Genomic DNA, 16,731 nt, shown 5'->3' on the forward strand with positions numbered 1-16,731 from the left:
CCTCAGAAAATAAATTATAAGGGTGGAGTAAACAGAATTTGGAACCTGCCAAAAAGCTTTTCAAACTCTGCAGCCAAAAACCTTGACGGGTGTGACAAGATGTGAGCGAGGCTTAAGAAAATTATACTGCACCAGTGACATTGACAAATGACTAATAATGTACTCACATTCGTAGATTTAGTGACACATTTACGGTTGGAAGAGTAGATCTCTGCAAGCTTTATTTCTTACACTTTTTGGGACAATACAAATATTTCAGGATCACACAAATACATGAAAAAAAAGAAATGGATACACACCACCAACAAAAGTTGTCTTTACTTAATGTAAACACACATCACTGCTATAAAAACGTATGAACTGCAACAACAGAAATTGTTTTCTGTAATGTATGTTCATTTTACATAATCAAAACTACTGTTTGTTTTACAGTGTTGTGTCATGATATTAAAACAGCAACCTCAGTGAATTATAAAATCTTACACCCTTATGTTTTTATCTAATAAAGCAAACTCATGGCAGAAGATTGCAGACATTAAAAGATATTTGAAAGCAGTTAAAACTAGAAAAGCAAACAATAACTGTCTGGTTACTAACATGTTACATCTTACGCTTCACCTTTGTTTTCCTACAAAGGAAAAGTAACCTGCATTTACAGGGTTACTGTATGTGCATGGGAACATGATGTGGATACACATATTAAGACACGTTGTAAGTCTTTGGGAAATGGGTAAGGATGCTGCTCAGCCTCCGTGGGTTTACGTCCCGTAGATTTGCAGAGGGCTTGCAGGCGAGTGACGCTGGGGAATTACTTTCAGAGATCCGTTTAAGCGAGTCAAGTTAATCAACAACTTGAACCGACTTGTGTGCTGCCGTGGTGATGTCGTTCACAAACGAGGACTTGCTCATCCCTTGCTGCAGGACAAATAGTGAAGAATAAATCACTGCACCACCTCAGTAACCACACTGAACTGACAGTAAGTGACACATTGATTTCTTGAGTCTGTGTTGAAATGTGTGTTATAATGCATCATGCTAACGTGCATGTGTGAACAAAGTCCAGCCAGTGCTCCCTCGAACCTGAGTTACTAGATTCCTCATCACTTTCTTTCTCTGGGCATTTCCCGACGCCGCCGCCGCCTAATACTACTTCTACCCCTGTTTCTCAGAAATACCTGAGAGGGGTGTGGACACTTAAGTTGAAGGTAGAAAATTGACAGGACACACACAAACCCTGACAGATCTTGGCAGACAGGGTTAAGCTTCTACTCACCTTTTTTAGGAAGCTTTGTAAATCTTTATCCGACCACAGGTTGTAGAGAAGCAGGGCTGCAGCTTTGCTCGATTTGGGGAAATAGCTTAATAGAGGGAAAACAACTGTTAAAGATCAGTTTCGACTTGTGGAAAATCTAATGTGCATGCAAAATGTAATCCCTGGTGAGTCAGAGGTATTCCCCATTATCTTGAATAATCTTATCTATTCTTATACATACATGTAGACAAGCAGGCACATTGTCTTCTTGCTCACATGCATGTAACCTTACCTGTTTTGGCTGAGATCTTTCAGTGAGTTAATCAGGTTGTTGTTTAACTGGTGCTTGCAAATCTCAGGTTCCTTCATAAGCAGGCAGTTGGAGGTCTGACAGGCCATGGCCAGTGTGTCGTCCGACTCATTTCCTTCCTTAGTGCCTGCGCTGAGGACGCCCAGCAGCTCTGGGAGGGCTTTACGAGCTTTAGCAAAAAGGCAAACAAAACCCACAGGCTACTTAACACAAGCACACGCTTGTAAAACTGCAAATGACTGATTAGGATAATGCATGTCAAGGTACTGACTCAAATCTGACATCTACTCTGAAGCCAAAAGTATTGTAGATTCTAAATACGTTGTAGTATTATGCTTAATCATATTTATGTTTGAAAACAAGCAAGGGATATGGTTGCTGTTGTTTTTTGCAAATGAAGAGAAAACGCTGTTTGAAAAACATACTACATTGCAACTGTGTCTTACCTATGGCATTGTGCAGGTTTGGGTTCTTGGCTAGGTTTGCCACCAAAGCCACTGTGTTCTTCTGTATGGTAACTTTATTAGATTTTAAAAGGGGACTGATAACTTGCAGGCCATTCAGTTTTTGCACAATGGTCTGGCTCATTACACTGGAGACCTGTGAATACAGAAAACGATATAAACTAAGAAGACATCAGTAATCAATGTCAAAACATGTATAAATAAAGTTGACATACAGGATTTACTGGTAGAAAAAAATATTTACCATGATCATTTTAAAGTTATCCAAACTAGTGTGCAAATAGAAATCAAATGTATTATTTTTTTTGTCCTGGTCAGTGTGTAACAGCATAACATATTTTTTCTTACAACGCCTTCATTTGTTGTGAGGTTCTGCAGGGCTCCACAACAGGCTTCCTGTGTTTCTTCTCGCTGGCTGGTGGAAAGCAAAGACAGGTAACTCTGCAGAGTTTTGGAGTGTATCAGCCAACCGGCCCCATTAGGTTGTGGATCCTCAACGACCGGGAAGTCAAAGTGGCGCTGAACAAATAAAAGTGAACCATCGTTGTCAACGTTTAGCTGTTATAGCATTTACTTCTATGAAAAAAAAAAATAAAAATCTAGGAAACATAAGATGAATCAGAATGATTTCCAAACACTCTGTGTCATGTAATAGATAAAACATGCAACACACTGACGTGTTTTACCTTGTGTACATTATAACACAAAGGAAAAGATAACACCTTCAGGAAATGTCACCCTGTCTCGCTAAACCTTCGGAAAGCTAGATTGTAGTTACCGGTATAACTGACATAATGTTGGTACCAATGTACATATCCTTTGTTTTGGATATGTTGGTATGTAACAAAGGATATGTACACTGATTTTGGAAAAACTCCAGGACATGAGGCCATAACTATAAATGGTGAACTAGTGGATCAAGTACAATCCTATAGATACCTAGGGACAATTATCGACTCGAAATTTTCAGGAGAATTGTGAGGCTGTCTGTAAAAAGGACAACAAAATTGAATAATAAATTAAATACTGTCTAAATTGTACCATTTTCATATAGACAAGACCATGATGACATTATTCTATCAAGCTTTTATCAAAATCATTATATCTTTCTCCTTAGTGGCCTGGTTTGGTTGTGTCTCAGTCAAGCACAAGAAACCAAATTGTAAAATGGTCAAGTAAGTTGAATGGGGAGTCCCAGCTGCACCCTACATCCATGTATGCTAAACAACTACAGCAGCTAGCTATGGCTATCAAAGAAGATACTCTACATCCTCTGAATAGGGAATTCCAGTATCTTCCCTCTGGGCGGAGGCTAAAAGTTCCTGGTTACAGAACTACAAGATTTAAAAACAGTTTTGTACCAGCGGCAATCACTCTGTTAAACAAACGGTAAAATTATTTGCACAAAATGCAAAAGCCCTTTGGTCATGTACTGTTGTCTATTTCTCTTTTTTCTATGTTTTACTACCTGTTTATATATGTTTTAATGTTTTGTGTGTTGTATGTTATGTTGTGGTCTACAAAGTTTTAAGGATGTCCTGCCTCTTAGACTGTAAAACTAGTTTACCTATGGGTAGCAATAAAGTAACCTAACCTAACCTAACCATCAATGAACAATTTACACTGAGGAATAGGATAAATGACAGACTGACACACTGACAGATACTAGACAAACTAATATGCACTTACAGGAAGTGTCAACAAGTATTTCTGATGTACTGTAATCCTTTAGCACTGGTCTATATCAGTATATATGTTTTTCTATGCTGTGCATCTTCATTGTCTCACCTCTTGTTCAGGCAACTTGCTTTGGGGACTGAAGCAGCCGATGGGGCCGGTGTCACCCTGAATGTGGTCCCTATTGACCGTCTTGGCCAACGCTGTGATCCTGCTAAACAGGGCCGGAGCCTCGGCCTCCAGCTGGAACGTCAGGTTGTGCAGGATGCACGCACAGTTTTCTACAGCCTGTTTCAACAGGTAGAACAACACACAACATAAGGGCGCATGTAAGACTCAGACACAGAAATTGCGACACCAGTCCTAATGCTCAATAATAGGGGTGTGCATTGGCACTGCCCTCACAATTCGATTACGATGATTACGATTCACCAGGTAACGATTCAATTCGATTCTACGATGCATTGCAATGCCTCAACATTCTACTGCACACAAGGCAAATTTTTCATCAGTCATGAGCAGGTCTCAACATTAAAAAAAAAATCCCTACTGGCCCCTGGGGCCAGTAGATCAGATTTTTGCTGGCCCCTTCTACATTTTTACTGGCCCTGAAAGAAATATCATAGGTGTGACTGGCAAAGGACAAAAAAGCAGGAAAATATACGCCGCACCTACCATGAAGCTTCAGAAAATGGTTATAACCCACCCAGCTAGCCACTGCCACTGGATGTTGTGCCATTAGCAGTAAAGCTAGACCAGGGGTCATCAACTACATTTATCCAAGGGCCAGAATTATTTTAAGCAAACACTCCAGGGGCCGGACTTTCAAATAAAGAAAATAAAATTATATCTAATACGCATCTTCTTGTTTGATATTTTCACTTTCTTACTAAATTAATGCTATATTTTTTACATGTATTAGTGTAAGCAAACTCCTAAAAACATGGAAAATCCATAATGATAACTAGATAGGCTACTTAACTAGAAAATGATCTCAGATTAGGGGGCAGTTCACTGAGGAGTGATGGTTAAAGACTTGATTACTGAAACGTAATCCGTGTCCTGATTGGTGGAAAATGCTTACAGAAAGAAAGTCCTGTTGTCAGGTAAACATCTCACTGTCAAGAGCCTGAGGTGAAAAGTTGTGGAAAACAGCAGCTGTGATGATGAATGGACTGATAAGCAGGCTAGCATTCCTCCTGTATGCCTCATTTGAAATAAGACAATGTTGTTGCTAAATAATACAACAACAGGCAACATCATCAAGAATAAAGAACGCGGCGTCATTCACGTGCATATTAAGTAGCCACATGTATTTGTTTTGGTCTTAAAATACATCCATAGGTTTACCGCTCCAGCGGAGAGGATGGTTCGTTTAGACAGCAGCTACGTTCACAAGAGTTTGTCCAAAGTTGAAGATTGGTTGCGAATTAAGATAAACACTTAGACTACAAACTACATCTTTCATTTTAGCTTGTTTGTAAAGTCACTATTTGCAGAGTAGAGCTGTGTTTGCACAGCGCGGTGGACGAGAGTGGACAGCCAGACAGAGCAGACTAAAATATTGCTTTCTGCCTGTACAACAGGTAGGTGGGTATTGATAATTGACTCTGTAATCATTGAGGGTTTATTGTAGGCTACTTACAGTAGGCTAACGAGTGTAGCGTTAGTTCATCTGCGCCATCGGCGTTAAATAATCCCCGGTAAAGTTTCCAGTCAGTTAGCTACATGTGCTGCGTGAAACGCACACACCTCAGCCCTGCTGTGTGTGTGTGTGTGTGTGTGTGTGTGTGTGTGTGTGTGTGTGTGTGTGTGTGTGTGTGTGTGTGTGTGTGTGTGTGTGTGTGTGTGTGCTGTTCATAATCCAAAATGCAACGATGGTATCCAAATGAATTGGTTATAAATTACCTGAGGGGAAAATGTGAAATGTTAACATTCACACGCTTCGTGCCGCTCTTTTGCTGATGCAGCAGACAGAGCCACAGTGACTGGCCCGTGCGGGCCAGAAACTTCACAACTTTATTGTCCACTCAAGGCCAGAAAATAAACAGTGATATAATCGATTATGGCACTTTGCCGCAACGATGCTGAACCGTGCATGCCCCGCATTGCAATGCATTGCCGAATCGATTGTTGACACCACTACTCAATAACCCTCAATATCTTATGAAATATTGTACAGGTGTTGCTGTTACTTTGTCCCTTCCCTGTTAATTAAATTGCTGTAAATAATTGCTGAAAATAAAGTGTCACTGCCTATTGTGCATTGAGATATTTAGCCAATTATTCAGCTGTAATACAGAAATAAGTTATATTAAATGGCAAACATATTTTACTGCCTGTAGAGCACTGCCACTGCTGCAAGAAATTCATAATTACACAAATTAAGCATATAGATGATTGGGCCAAATGTTATGCTCATTTTGGTTTTACATGCTTTAATGTAAAAAAACAACACATTTTTCACACAGTGTCTATCTGAATATACCTGTATTGTCTGAGACGCTCCATTTTAGTGCCTCTCTCTTTCAGCCCCCCTACTGAAAAGGTAGAGTCTGAGCGTCTCTGTACCGCAATTGCAGCCGGGGAATGACTGTAATGGCACTATCTACCTATATAAAGTATAGTTGTGACATCACATGTACGGATGGCCTGGCGGCTCGTTTAATGGGTACTGTTTCTGAATACGGGCTGTGTGCATTTCTCTGTAGATTGAGTGGTGCTGCTTTATCATTTGAAAAAAGACACGGAAATCTCCATTTTCACAATATAGATCCTTTAAAAAGGAACACGCTGACTTATTGGGACATTAGCTTACTCACCTTACTCAAGTACCAATGCTTCGCCTTTCTGAGAATATAGTTCCCAGTTTATATACGGTTAGAAGATGGCTGTGTCTCATGTGACCTTGTTATTTGTACACGCTGTGACTATACGCACAACCAGCACATACGGGTTAAAACTCAAGGCGCGCCCCCTTTTGGGGGATAGAAAACCGACGGTCCCATAGAAGTCAATGCAATTTGACGTGTGTTTGGATCATAATTTTGACAAATGTGTGTGGATTTTTTTCTTGTTAAACAGATGGTTTGTTTTATACACATGTCTAATGTTTATATTATGACCTTGCCTGAACCTGAGCATTCATGATACGTTAATAAACTAAGTTAGATCGCCGCTGGTCTGGTCTATAGCCTGGAGCCAAAGCCCATCTATCAGGATCTATTTTAGGACATGGCAAGAGGACAAATCGAAGACCGGGGTTTTTGGATGTATTGCTGGTGCAACAAACTACTCAGCAACCTTTCGGCATAGTTATTAATTCAAAACGGTTTGTTTAAAGTAAAGGTTTGGAGCGATTTACATTTCCTCTGTCGTTACGCTGTTGTCGTCTATGGTGAACGCGGGATTGTTTTCCCCTAAAAGTGGCCGCACGGAGATAAGAAGGGTGTGTATGGACTTATCTAATTCTGGGTGATACTGTGAATAAGCTGAAGTCCCAATAAGTCGGCGTGTTCCTTTAAAGACTGGAGCAAAATAATAAAATGTATTGCATTAAATTATTTTGTTGTGTCAAATTAAATAGTTATCTCGCTTGAAAAGTCTTACTAGCCCCGTAATCACAGGATTGAAATCATCCACAATACAACATTGAGCATTACTATATGTTGTCTACTGTTCAAAACATTAGTCTGTATACATGAGTTTATAAAGGCAACACATTATAGTGCATTGTTTTCTGTGCAGCTGATCACATTATGACTCAGCTGTGCCTTTACAGTAGTTACAGTAGAAGTGCTCTTTGCGAGCTACAATAGTAGTTGGTTAACTTCAAACTGCAGCTCCTCGCTACAGCGACAAATGTTTTTTGTTCACTTTCCACATGAACGTGTGACATCCGAGTGAATGAGAAAACTAAATTGAAAGAGGTGCACACAGACAGAGAGACAGAGTGCAGAATTAACAGACAGTATTAAGAGAACATTGTTTCTCGTTTACCATATCATCTGGGTTTCCTGCATCCACACAGTCTTTCACATAACTGACCAAAGAGTCGACCAAACCTCGACATTTTCTCATCGTCTGTCTGTTGCTTTGCTTCGCACTGCTTAAGTTTCTGTTGAAAAAGAAATACAAGATGTTACACAATGTTTCAATGCATTAAAGAGTATACACAGACTTGAAAAAGGATTTGGAAAAACTTGTCCATGCTTTTGTCTTCAGTAGACTACTGTAATAGTGTCTTTACATGTCTCCCTAAAAAATCAAGTGGACAGCTGCAGCTGATTCAGAACACTGCTGCTCGAGTCCTCACTAAGGCCAACAAACAAGATCACATCACTCCACTTCTGAGCTTTTTAAACTGGCTTCCTGTCCCCAGAGTCAGACAAACTAAACAGGGAGGAGCTGCGTTCAGTTTTTATGCACCACATATCTGGAACAAACTCCCAGAAAACTGCAGGTCCACTGCATCTCTCCGTTCTTTTAAATCAAGGCTGAAGATTTTTCTATTTGATGCTGCTTTTCTTCAAGTAATTATTCATTTGTTATACTGCACTGTAACTTTTATTCTTGTATTTTATACCTGCCTTGTTCAATTTTAATTGTTTTTAAAGGCTCTTTAATATTTTATGTAAAGTACTTGGAATTGCCTTGTTGCTGAAATGTGCTATACAAATAAAGCTGCCTAAGGACACATAGATATTCTAGGCAAACACATAAACTGTTTTTATATGAAGATCATAGCCCCTGCTATGAGTGTGGTAGTGTATTATAAGGACAGCATGTATTTTTTTTTTTTTTTTTTTAATTGTTCAGATTGAAACAGTTCCGGAAACGCCTCTTAGCAAAAAAGGGATTGAATTGTCTAATGTTAGTTTGACCAGGCCTTAAAAGTAAACAATAGTAATCTTGTTCAGTCAGGGAAATGATTAAAACATCAGTCAAGTCAAACAGGTAAAGCTTTCCCAGAATGACACAGGAAGGCGGTCAATGTTTCAACGGCAATGAGTTTGCTGATGTAGTAGATACGATTATAATACTAATATCACCTGTTACTGTGGTTTTTATTGATGGTGATGTTATACATTTACATTGTTAAAACGCCTTCAGCCTCTGCCGCCTGTCACTCGTGCAGGTCCTTTTTTTAAAGCATCAGCTCTGACAGAAAAGCCTATTCACTGGTGCAGACAGGATTTGAAAAGACAATGGATGGGTGAATGAATGGGTCAAGTTATCTACAGCAAGAAAATAATTTATATCAATGGAGGGCAGATTCAATATTAGAAACAGATGCCAGTGTAAGCAGCAGTAGCGCAAACTAGAGCCTCTAAAATGCCCTTAAAGTTCAATCCACATCTCTGAAGGCAGGGCTTTTGTATTAAACTACATTAGTTTTACCTAAGTGTACCTTTTAAAACTGGCAACTGAGTGTATGTCCTGGACCTATGGTGATGAGGTTTAATCTAAAAAAAATATAATTATTTTTATTTAATAGATTAGCCTATATGAACTTTCACTTTATTGTACTATTAATTTATCCGGGTCCCAGTCTATAATGTTCATCACAATGGTACAGTATTTATTTGCCTTTTACCAGAGAAAATCTCAGTCATTGCCTTAAACTCCACGACTCTGAACATCACGTTCACCCCACTCCGCCAAATGTAAAAACATCAACATGTTGACAGTGTGCGAGCTCATTACTATTATTATTGTCTTTGGGGCACGTTCCCGTCATCCGCGCCACATTGAAATCCCAATCTAATTCGGGCTTGTCAAACATGATAATGGAGCAAACCGACTCTTAACCAGTTTTGTACTGACCTCGGCTTACCACAAATATTTTCAAATGCACATGAAAGTAAATAAATCTCTCCAGGAAATGGCAGGAAATGGCATGCTTTTAGGAAAACATTTCTAAAAGCATGCCAAAGTTATACACAATTCCCTGGTGCATATTTGGTATTTACAGCTGCTGGAATGTATGGATGGCATGTATAAATATATAATAATGTGTTTACTGCTTGGTCCAGAGTTACCATACAACTTTATTGTCAGTTTACACTGACATTTATTTTGCGTTACAGAGCAGCTCTGCTCAAAAAGAAAAGAAAAGTACACAAAGAGTTAGACAACAGTTACACAAAGTGGGTGCAAAGATGAAAACACATCAAGAGCTACACATAGGCGATACGATCCTTAGCCTTATGAAAGCTAAAGCAAAGACGCTGGCATGGTATCGGGCGCTCAGTTGGATCTTTTGCTTACCTTAGACATCCGGTGGCGTTGAAGAAGACCTCAGGGTCTTGGCTGTCACTGCTGGTCTGCTTAGGACTGGTTGTGTAAGGCAGGATCACACGCTCCATAAGGACAGGCAGAGCACTCTTTAGCAGGTCTGGCTTCAGGCTGCCTACAGAGGACAGATTCCACAGGAGACCTGGCGAGAAAATTAAAAACTCTGCTGTTTAAGCAGCACCTCAATCAAATATGTATTCACTTCTTATGGTAAATATATAAAACATCATCATGTTGATTTTTTAGGTTTAAGGTGTGTGAACAGTTCACTAATCTATCAGATGTTTTCATTACAGGGAACCCTGAGTGTTGGCTTGATAACAGATTTAAAACTTCAGATCTTTTTTTGGATGTTTGTAATGTTCAGATGCAATCATACATTAATCATTTAACACATTCTGATCTAAATCAACATCTAGCTTTATCATACAAACAGTAGCAAGGTGATTTTTGGCAATATGTTTCAACACTTTGCAGAATGCCAGCACTCGAGGAATAGCTCAGTGATTGACAGCAGGATTTTAAGAGGATGTTATACTACGCACAAGAGGCTCTCTGTCTGACTTAGGTGTGTGTGTATTTACGCATATGTATAATGTTGCATATTCCAAAGCTAACTTGCACCTGTCAGCTGTTTCTGTATCTCTACGGAGTCTGTATCTCTGAGCAGAGCCACAGCCTCCGTGATGCCACCCGAGCGATGTATCTCCTCCTTGTTATTGTGGCTTTTAAAAGACAGGTTACGGAGGGCAGCCGAGGCTGTCTGGTTGACTTGTAAACTGGAGCTGCGTAGCAGATTCACCAAGGGATAGATCCCTTTGAGCTTCAACACCTGTGAGACGAGAGGGCTTCAGGAGTTAGCACAGTCATAATTTATCACAATCCCCATGGTAGCTCTTTATTCCATACGTAGCTTATAATGGCTAGAATGGATTACAATGAGTTAAATAATACTTTGCTCTGAGAAATGGCAAAGTAAAAAGCTTATGTAGGCAGTAAGGCTGCAATAAAAACTGGGAAAATCAAGCCACTGCCAGGGACCCTCCCAAAAAAAAAACAGGTTTACTGCATGTTAAAGATATAATCCTTAAAAGTTTCCGTTTGTCAACATGACATAACAAGACAAGCCACCTCCTCTTTAGCCTTGTCGTCGACGTAAGTGTTGTGCTGTATGTAGGAAGCGCCACAGTGCTGATATGTTTCATCCTCGTTGGAAAGAAAATCTACAGCTTCCTTCATAGTGATGTCAGCAACTCCACTGTTGTTATTTGACCTGCGAAGGCAGAAAGCAATCCAAATGCTATTTAAAAACACAGAGCATGCAAGAATCATTTGTACATTGAAACATTTGATTCATCATCATCATCGTTTGAACTTAGGAAAATATGGCATGGGAGTCTCACTCACCCATAATCTCCTTTGCTATTCGGAGCACCCTCGGTAACGGGAGGCTTCGAGAGCATTTTGGTCACATCAACTTTGCTGCATATGAACTTGCTGATTGATTTGGTCTGACCTATGCCATTCATAGTGTGCAGAGGGTGAAGCTGAGGCTGGGATGCGGTGTTTGTTATGAACTGACTGGTGGCCCTCTCTGTCCTGTAGGTGCCCCTGTTGGAAACGAGTCTCTGCAGAGGAACAGGTTTTTTTGGCAGGGAGAGCTGCCGGGCTCCACCAGGCTCACTACGGCTGGTGTAGGTCTGACCGACAGCCATGGAGCTGACGGGGGCGTAACCCCTCTCATACTGATAGGTAGAAGCTGACGTGTTCCTCTTCACGCTGGATCCCTGTATGTTGTTGACTAGTTGCCGATTGTTTTTCTCTACGCTGAGCTGTAGAGCCAAAGAATACATGTGTTTGCAATTTAGGATCATTGTGTCTTGTGAAGGCTAATTTCACCAGTGACTAAGCAAGGAGACAGAGTGAGTGACATTAAACTGGCAATGGCAAATCACATGTTGAAAGAACTATTGGTGGTGTGCAGTCCTGCGGTTTGGTTATATGGAGAGCTGTCAGCTTATGGGAGAGGCTGGTAAAGAGGAGACAGAAAGTCTCTGGAAGGATCTGGAAACAGGTTTTTTAGAAGAAAAAAATACAGAAAAGTCAACTGGGGACAACAAATCTTTGAGCCAGTTTCTTGTTATTGGTAATAGGCTCCCACAAGATGGTATATACAGTGCCATACTAAACTGCCAAAGAAAATTAATGCTATCATGTGTGCTTCTTGTGTTATTTCTGCAAAAATGACGCATCAAATAGTGGTGAAATACAGCACTTTCACTTTGATTGACTGGGAATTACAAGTCAGTTGGTTGTGACATAGCTCCCTTCAGACCAGATAAATATAGACTTTTTAGATTATTTAATGTTTTCACATTTATTGATTTCAAAGTTGCAACAAGTAGTCAATTGTGTGATTAGTCAGTAAGTTGGTAGAAATTGTACCTGCAATTGTTTTAGGCCTCTTCAAGCTTACATGCCAAATATTAGCTCGTTCCAGGTTTTTAAATGTGAGGATTTGCTACTTTTCTTTGTCATATATGATAGTAAATTATTTTTTTGACAGTTAGTTGGACAAAACAAGCAATTTGCAGACGCCACCTTGGCCACTATAATGAGCATTTTTCCCAATTTTCTGACACTTTATAGACAAAACAATTAATCAGTTAATTAGGGGAGAAAAATTTTGATTAATCAATAATGAACATAGTTGTTAGTTGCAGCCCTAATCTAAATGGTGTTTTAAAAACTACATACTGTAATAAAAAAATATTTAAAAATGTCAAATAAGACCAAACTCAGCTTTACAAAACACCATGTGTAATTTGTGCAGAGTTGTAGAATAAACTCTCTGACACAATCCTAAATGGTAGCTACGTCCCTGCTTCAGACTCACATTATTTCCTCCATGACAACATTGTGATGATAAAACAACGACAAAAAGTCACTCTCGCCAGTCAATGGTGTGATAAAAATATAGAGAAGCTCCATAACTTACAGTTTTAGAATTCACATAGAAGAGGCCTCCACTAATTTTGCTGGACGGTGAGTTCGGAGCATCTACGAACACGGAGTCATACGGAGGGGCTGAGGAGAAATGTGGAGGGTTATCCATTTGATACCTATTCAGTTGGTCTGATATTTTCTTTATGCTTAAAGATAATAGTGTCCATGTTGTATTAAAAGAGGAATTCAGGTCCTAAAACAATCAAATGTGCAAGCAGCCAACTTTAGACTGGTACAGCAAATAGCAGGAAGCAGAGGCCCAAACGTGGAAACATGAATTAATGAAAGTCTGTAGAGATTATTGCTTAATGTACAGGTAAACAATTGTTTGTTTATTTGTTTTTCCCACTCAGAATTACAAATCACACTGAAGAAATATAAAATACATGTGAGGGCGTTGTAGAAACCTGCAATGGCTTATATAAAAGAAACCACACCCAAAGGACATACCAAGTGTAACATCTAGATAAAGAAAATCACCAGCACATCTGAAGTATTAGTGTTCAAAGGTTCCATATCAAATAAGTGTAAAATTATATTAAGAAAAGGTCACACTACAAATCTTATTTTGATAATCAGCATATTCTGTTGTCATTTTTCAATCAATATTCACTTGTGGTCTATATTTAGATAGAACCATATTTGGTTTAAAAAAAGATATTGGGACATGGTGGACACAATGCATTTTGGGCCGCCCAGTTTTCAAACTGTAATTAGGCGACACTCAAAGCTGAATTTAGCAGATTTGCTGACTTTGACACTCAGAATTTCCCACACAACCAGAGAGTTTTCCTATTCAGGCTGTAAAATATTTAATCATTGTTTTGCTTGATTTGTTTAATTCTAGGATGGCTAAGGAACTTTTTTTGCTGACTTTTTACAGCTTTATGTCGACCAAACTGTGTGAGAAAGCTACATGAGACATACATAATATTGTTATATAATAATAGAGTAAAAAATATTTGACTTTTGATTAAATAAAAGCATGTCAATAAACTCAAGCCCTTAATGTGGTTCTTATTTTCCAGTGTGGCACTTAGTGAAACGGAGTTTGACACCACTGGTCTAAATGGTGTTTCAAAGCCTTCTCCACACTGCCAGAAATACTGAATCCTACGGAAAATATACTAGGCTACAATTAGCCAAAATAAAAAATAAAATACAAGGTTTTCTCTTTAGTCCTCAGAGCCCTGAGTGGCGGCCCAACGGCCGTGGCCCTGGTGTACTGGCTGCTCTTACTCGTTGGAGACAAAGAAGTAGATCCACTCCTGCTGCTGCTGGACTTCTTGGATTTGGTCCTCCGGATCATCTGCACTTGTTCCAGGACGCGCTGTTGGCCTGATCGGCAGTGGTTACCGGACGGCAGAGCCAGCGACGTGTCGTCCATACTCACGATGGAAATAACCGATTTCAGCGGATCCAGAGTCATCATTTTTTTTTTGTTAAGTGTCCGGGTGGCCCAACAACATCCAGAGTAGGCAGTCAGCTGCGGAGAGTCGGTGTTGCCAGAGGGAGACTTATACATGCGCACCTTGCCCTGCACAATTAGACCGCGCCCATCCTGGCACAATAGACCTACACAACTCTGCACTTTCTCTTACTAGTCTTGCCCTATTTTCTACAGTCTATGGTCTTGACAAATACCACTCCTTTGGTTTGGACATGTGCAGCCTTTCCCCAACGCCAAACATTACCTGGAAGAAATAAAAAGTAACTCAAGCAGGCTATGTCAACAATGGAGGGTATTTAAGTGATACAAAAATGAGTTTACCCTCCACTGAGTTTAGACCTGTTCACAGTGCACATTATTCCTCTGTATACCTGCCACTACTGCAAGAGTTGGGAAATGATGCCATCACTTCACACTGCAAGACCAACACATTATTAAGAAGTAGGTCATTAATGTAATGTATTTGTTTTGCAGTAATGCCAAACGGGATAATATATTAGGATAGGATGCAGGTAAAATACTTTCAGTATGGATGAGCTTTCTTAGACCTAGGCTAGTACTATAACTTGACATAAATATCATGCAAGAAAGAGAAATATGACAAAAGAATATTAGTAGGATGCAAAGTTTAAACATACTTAAGAAAGGCCAGGGATGCACAAGGGATGTGTGACATATACGTATTTTCCCTTGGCTCTGGCCTCTTAAATCCTGTTCAAACACGGCTTCATTTTACACCCCTTTCCAGTAAAACTGCTTTCAAAGGACTGATTTTGGTATGCACAATAAAATTCTGAGCTTCAAGCTAATTTGCATTATGTGTAGCGTAGCCTAATTCACATACAGCATATATATTCGTCGTGATCAGGGGTTGTGTAACTCTAAACAACTTATTGGGTTACTTAACTGTGATAAAGCCACAGTATTATTTTAACTTTTGAAATGAGTGAGTTAAATCCATTGATGTGATTTACTATGGGAAACAAATGAAACATATTAATGTACCACACCCATGGGTGCTCTTGCCCCGAGGGCATATCTGGTAAATTGGGCTTGTCTTGTAATTGCTGGTGTTGAGCTGGTGTGTTTGTCACATGTCTGTATAGTGCTCTCTAGTGGTGGATGTGTAGAACCCATCATACACTGACTTATCTGACTTATCCAGAGCCACAGGAGTCAGGCAACGTGAGAATACATTCTTTATTATTGTTTTCATAATCATGCCTATAACAATTTTAAGTTGAAATGAACATCAGGTATTGTTTGAAATTCTATAACCTTTTTTCCAACACTGAGGTGAAATAATAAAGTAAAAAAATTTGCGGAGCGATAACACTGTCTTACAGCAATGTGAATCATTAAGTAATTTACTTTCTTACATAAAGGGAAGAGGTTTAACTGGTTAGTCAACTAAGTGCACTGCACACTTATAATACATGATATATTAAGCATTTGTAATTTTCTAGGTCTTAAGTTATTTTATTCACATTTATACTTTGGAAAAGAGTTGTGCAGATTGTCTCTAACATTAAGATACTTTCCGGTGCGAGACAGTGAACATGAGACATGCAGATCAAGTTAGACCCATTTTCCTACAGAATACTAGACTGAACAGTCTTAACTGGTGCATGAGGATCCTTGTTTTTAAGTGCCCCTGGAAGCTCCCAACAATCTGTCCTGCAGAGAACAAATATTACTGACCAAAATGTAAACCGTCAACATTCGGAGTGTCTGTGTCTTCCGTGCAGTGCTTCTTTCTGCAAGTAAATCAGCAGCACACAGTCTGGACCCACTGTGACTGTGTGGTGTACTCTCCAAATCACAAAAGGGAAGCATGAAATTAAAAACAGAAACGACTGGTCCCATTGGAACTACTGGTGGGTGGAATGGAAAGTCAGACCTGAGGCTAGAGACACAAATGGTCACATTTATGACCTTTAAGAACAGCAGTAGCAAGTACTATACTATGCAACAGGAAGCGTGTTGAGGTGCATAGAGGGAAATCTAGGGGTAAAAAGACGATTATATAAAAGTATTAAAAAAGGTCAAAGCATGTGTCCTGCACTACTTTCAGAAACATCCTTCAAAAGCTCCTTCACTGTGCAGTACAAATCTTAATCTCAAGAGCATAAAACACATTCAGAGGATGAAGGACTTCCTCAAACATCCATCTTAAAGCCCACTGTAAAGGCTTCTTTCACTGAGCCCACTTTGACCCAGTTGGCTCCTGTATTATTCCTCTGGGTCAAAAGCACTGGGCTCATGGGCCTTTGGG

The 16,731-nt window shown here is 39.6% G+C and overlaps 2 protein-coding genes across 4 annotated transcripts in view; both read right to left on the reverse strand.

Annotated features, from left to right (window-relative positions):
* Positions 1 to 204: 204 nt before the first annotated feature.
* On the reverse strand, positions 205 to 14,801 carry pkp1b (plakophilin 1b). The gene is made up of 13 exons (XM_028576103.1): positions 14,246 to 14,801; positions 12,999 to 13,087; positions 11,408 to 11,832; positions 11,132 to 11,273; positions 10,625 to 10,832; positions 9,974 to 10,142; positions 7,703 to 7,820; positions 3,815 to 3,991; positions 2,375 to 2,545; positions 2,009 to 2,162; positions 1,545 to 1,731; positions 1,274 to 1,358; positions 205 to 915 (listed from the first exon to the last, which is right to left on the reverse strand). The coding sequence occupies exons 1-13, from the start codon at positions 14,529 to 14,531 to the stop codon at positions 841 to 843; spliced, it is 2,286 nt and encodes a 761-aa protein (XP_028431904.1). The 5' UTR covers positions 14,532 to 14,801; the 3' UTR covers positions 205 to 840.
* Positions 14,802 to 15,638: 837 nt separating this feature from the next.
* The window catches only part of smpd2b (sphingomyelin phosphodiesterase 2b), a 12,394-nt gene continuing 11,301 nt past the window's right edge, over positions 15,639 to 16,731 (reverse strand). For all 3 annotated transcript variants that reach the window (XM_028576955.1, XM_028576954.1, XM_028576956.1), the window contains one exon: positions 15,639 to 16,731. This exon is cut by the window's right edge and continues 382 nt beyond it. In XM_028576955.1, the coding sequence (XP_028432756.1) occupies positions 16,689 to 16,731 (43 nt within the window). In that variant the 3' untranslated portion in view covers positions 15,639 to 16,688.

This window comes from Perca flavescens, chromosome 4 (genome assembly GCF_004354835.1).
Source record: "Perca flavescens isolate YP-PL-M2 chromosome 4, PFLA_1.0, whole genome shotgun sequence".
NCBI lineage: Eukaryota > Metazoa > Chordata > Actinopteri > Perciformes > Percidae > Perca > Perca flavescens.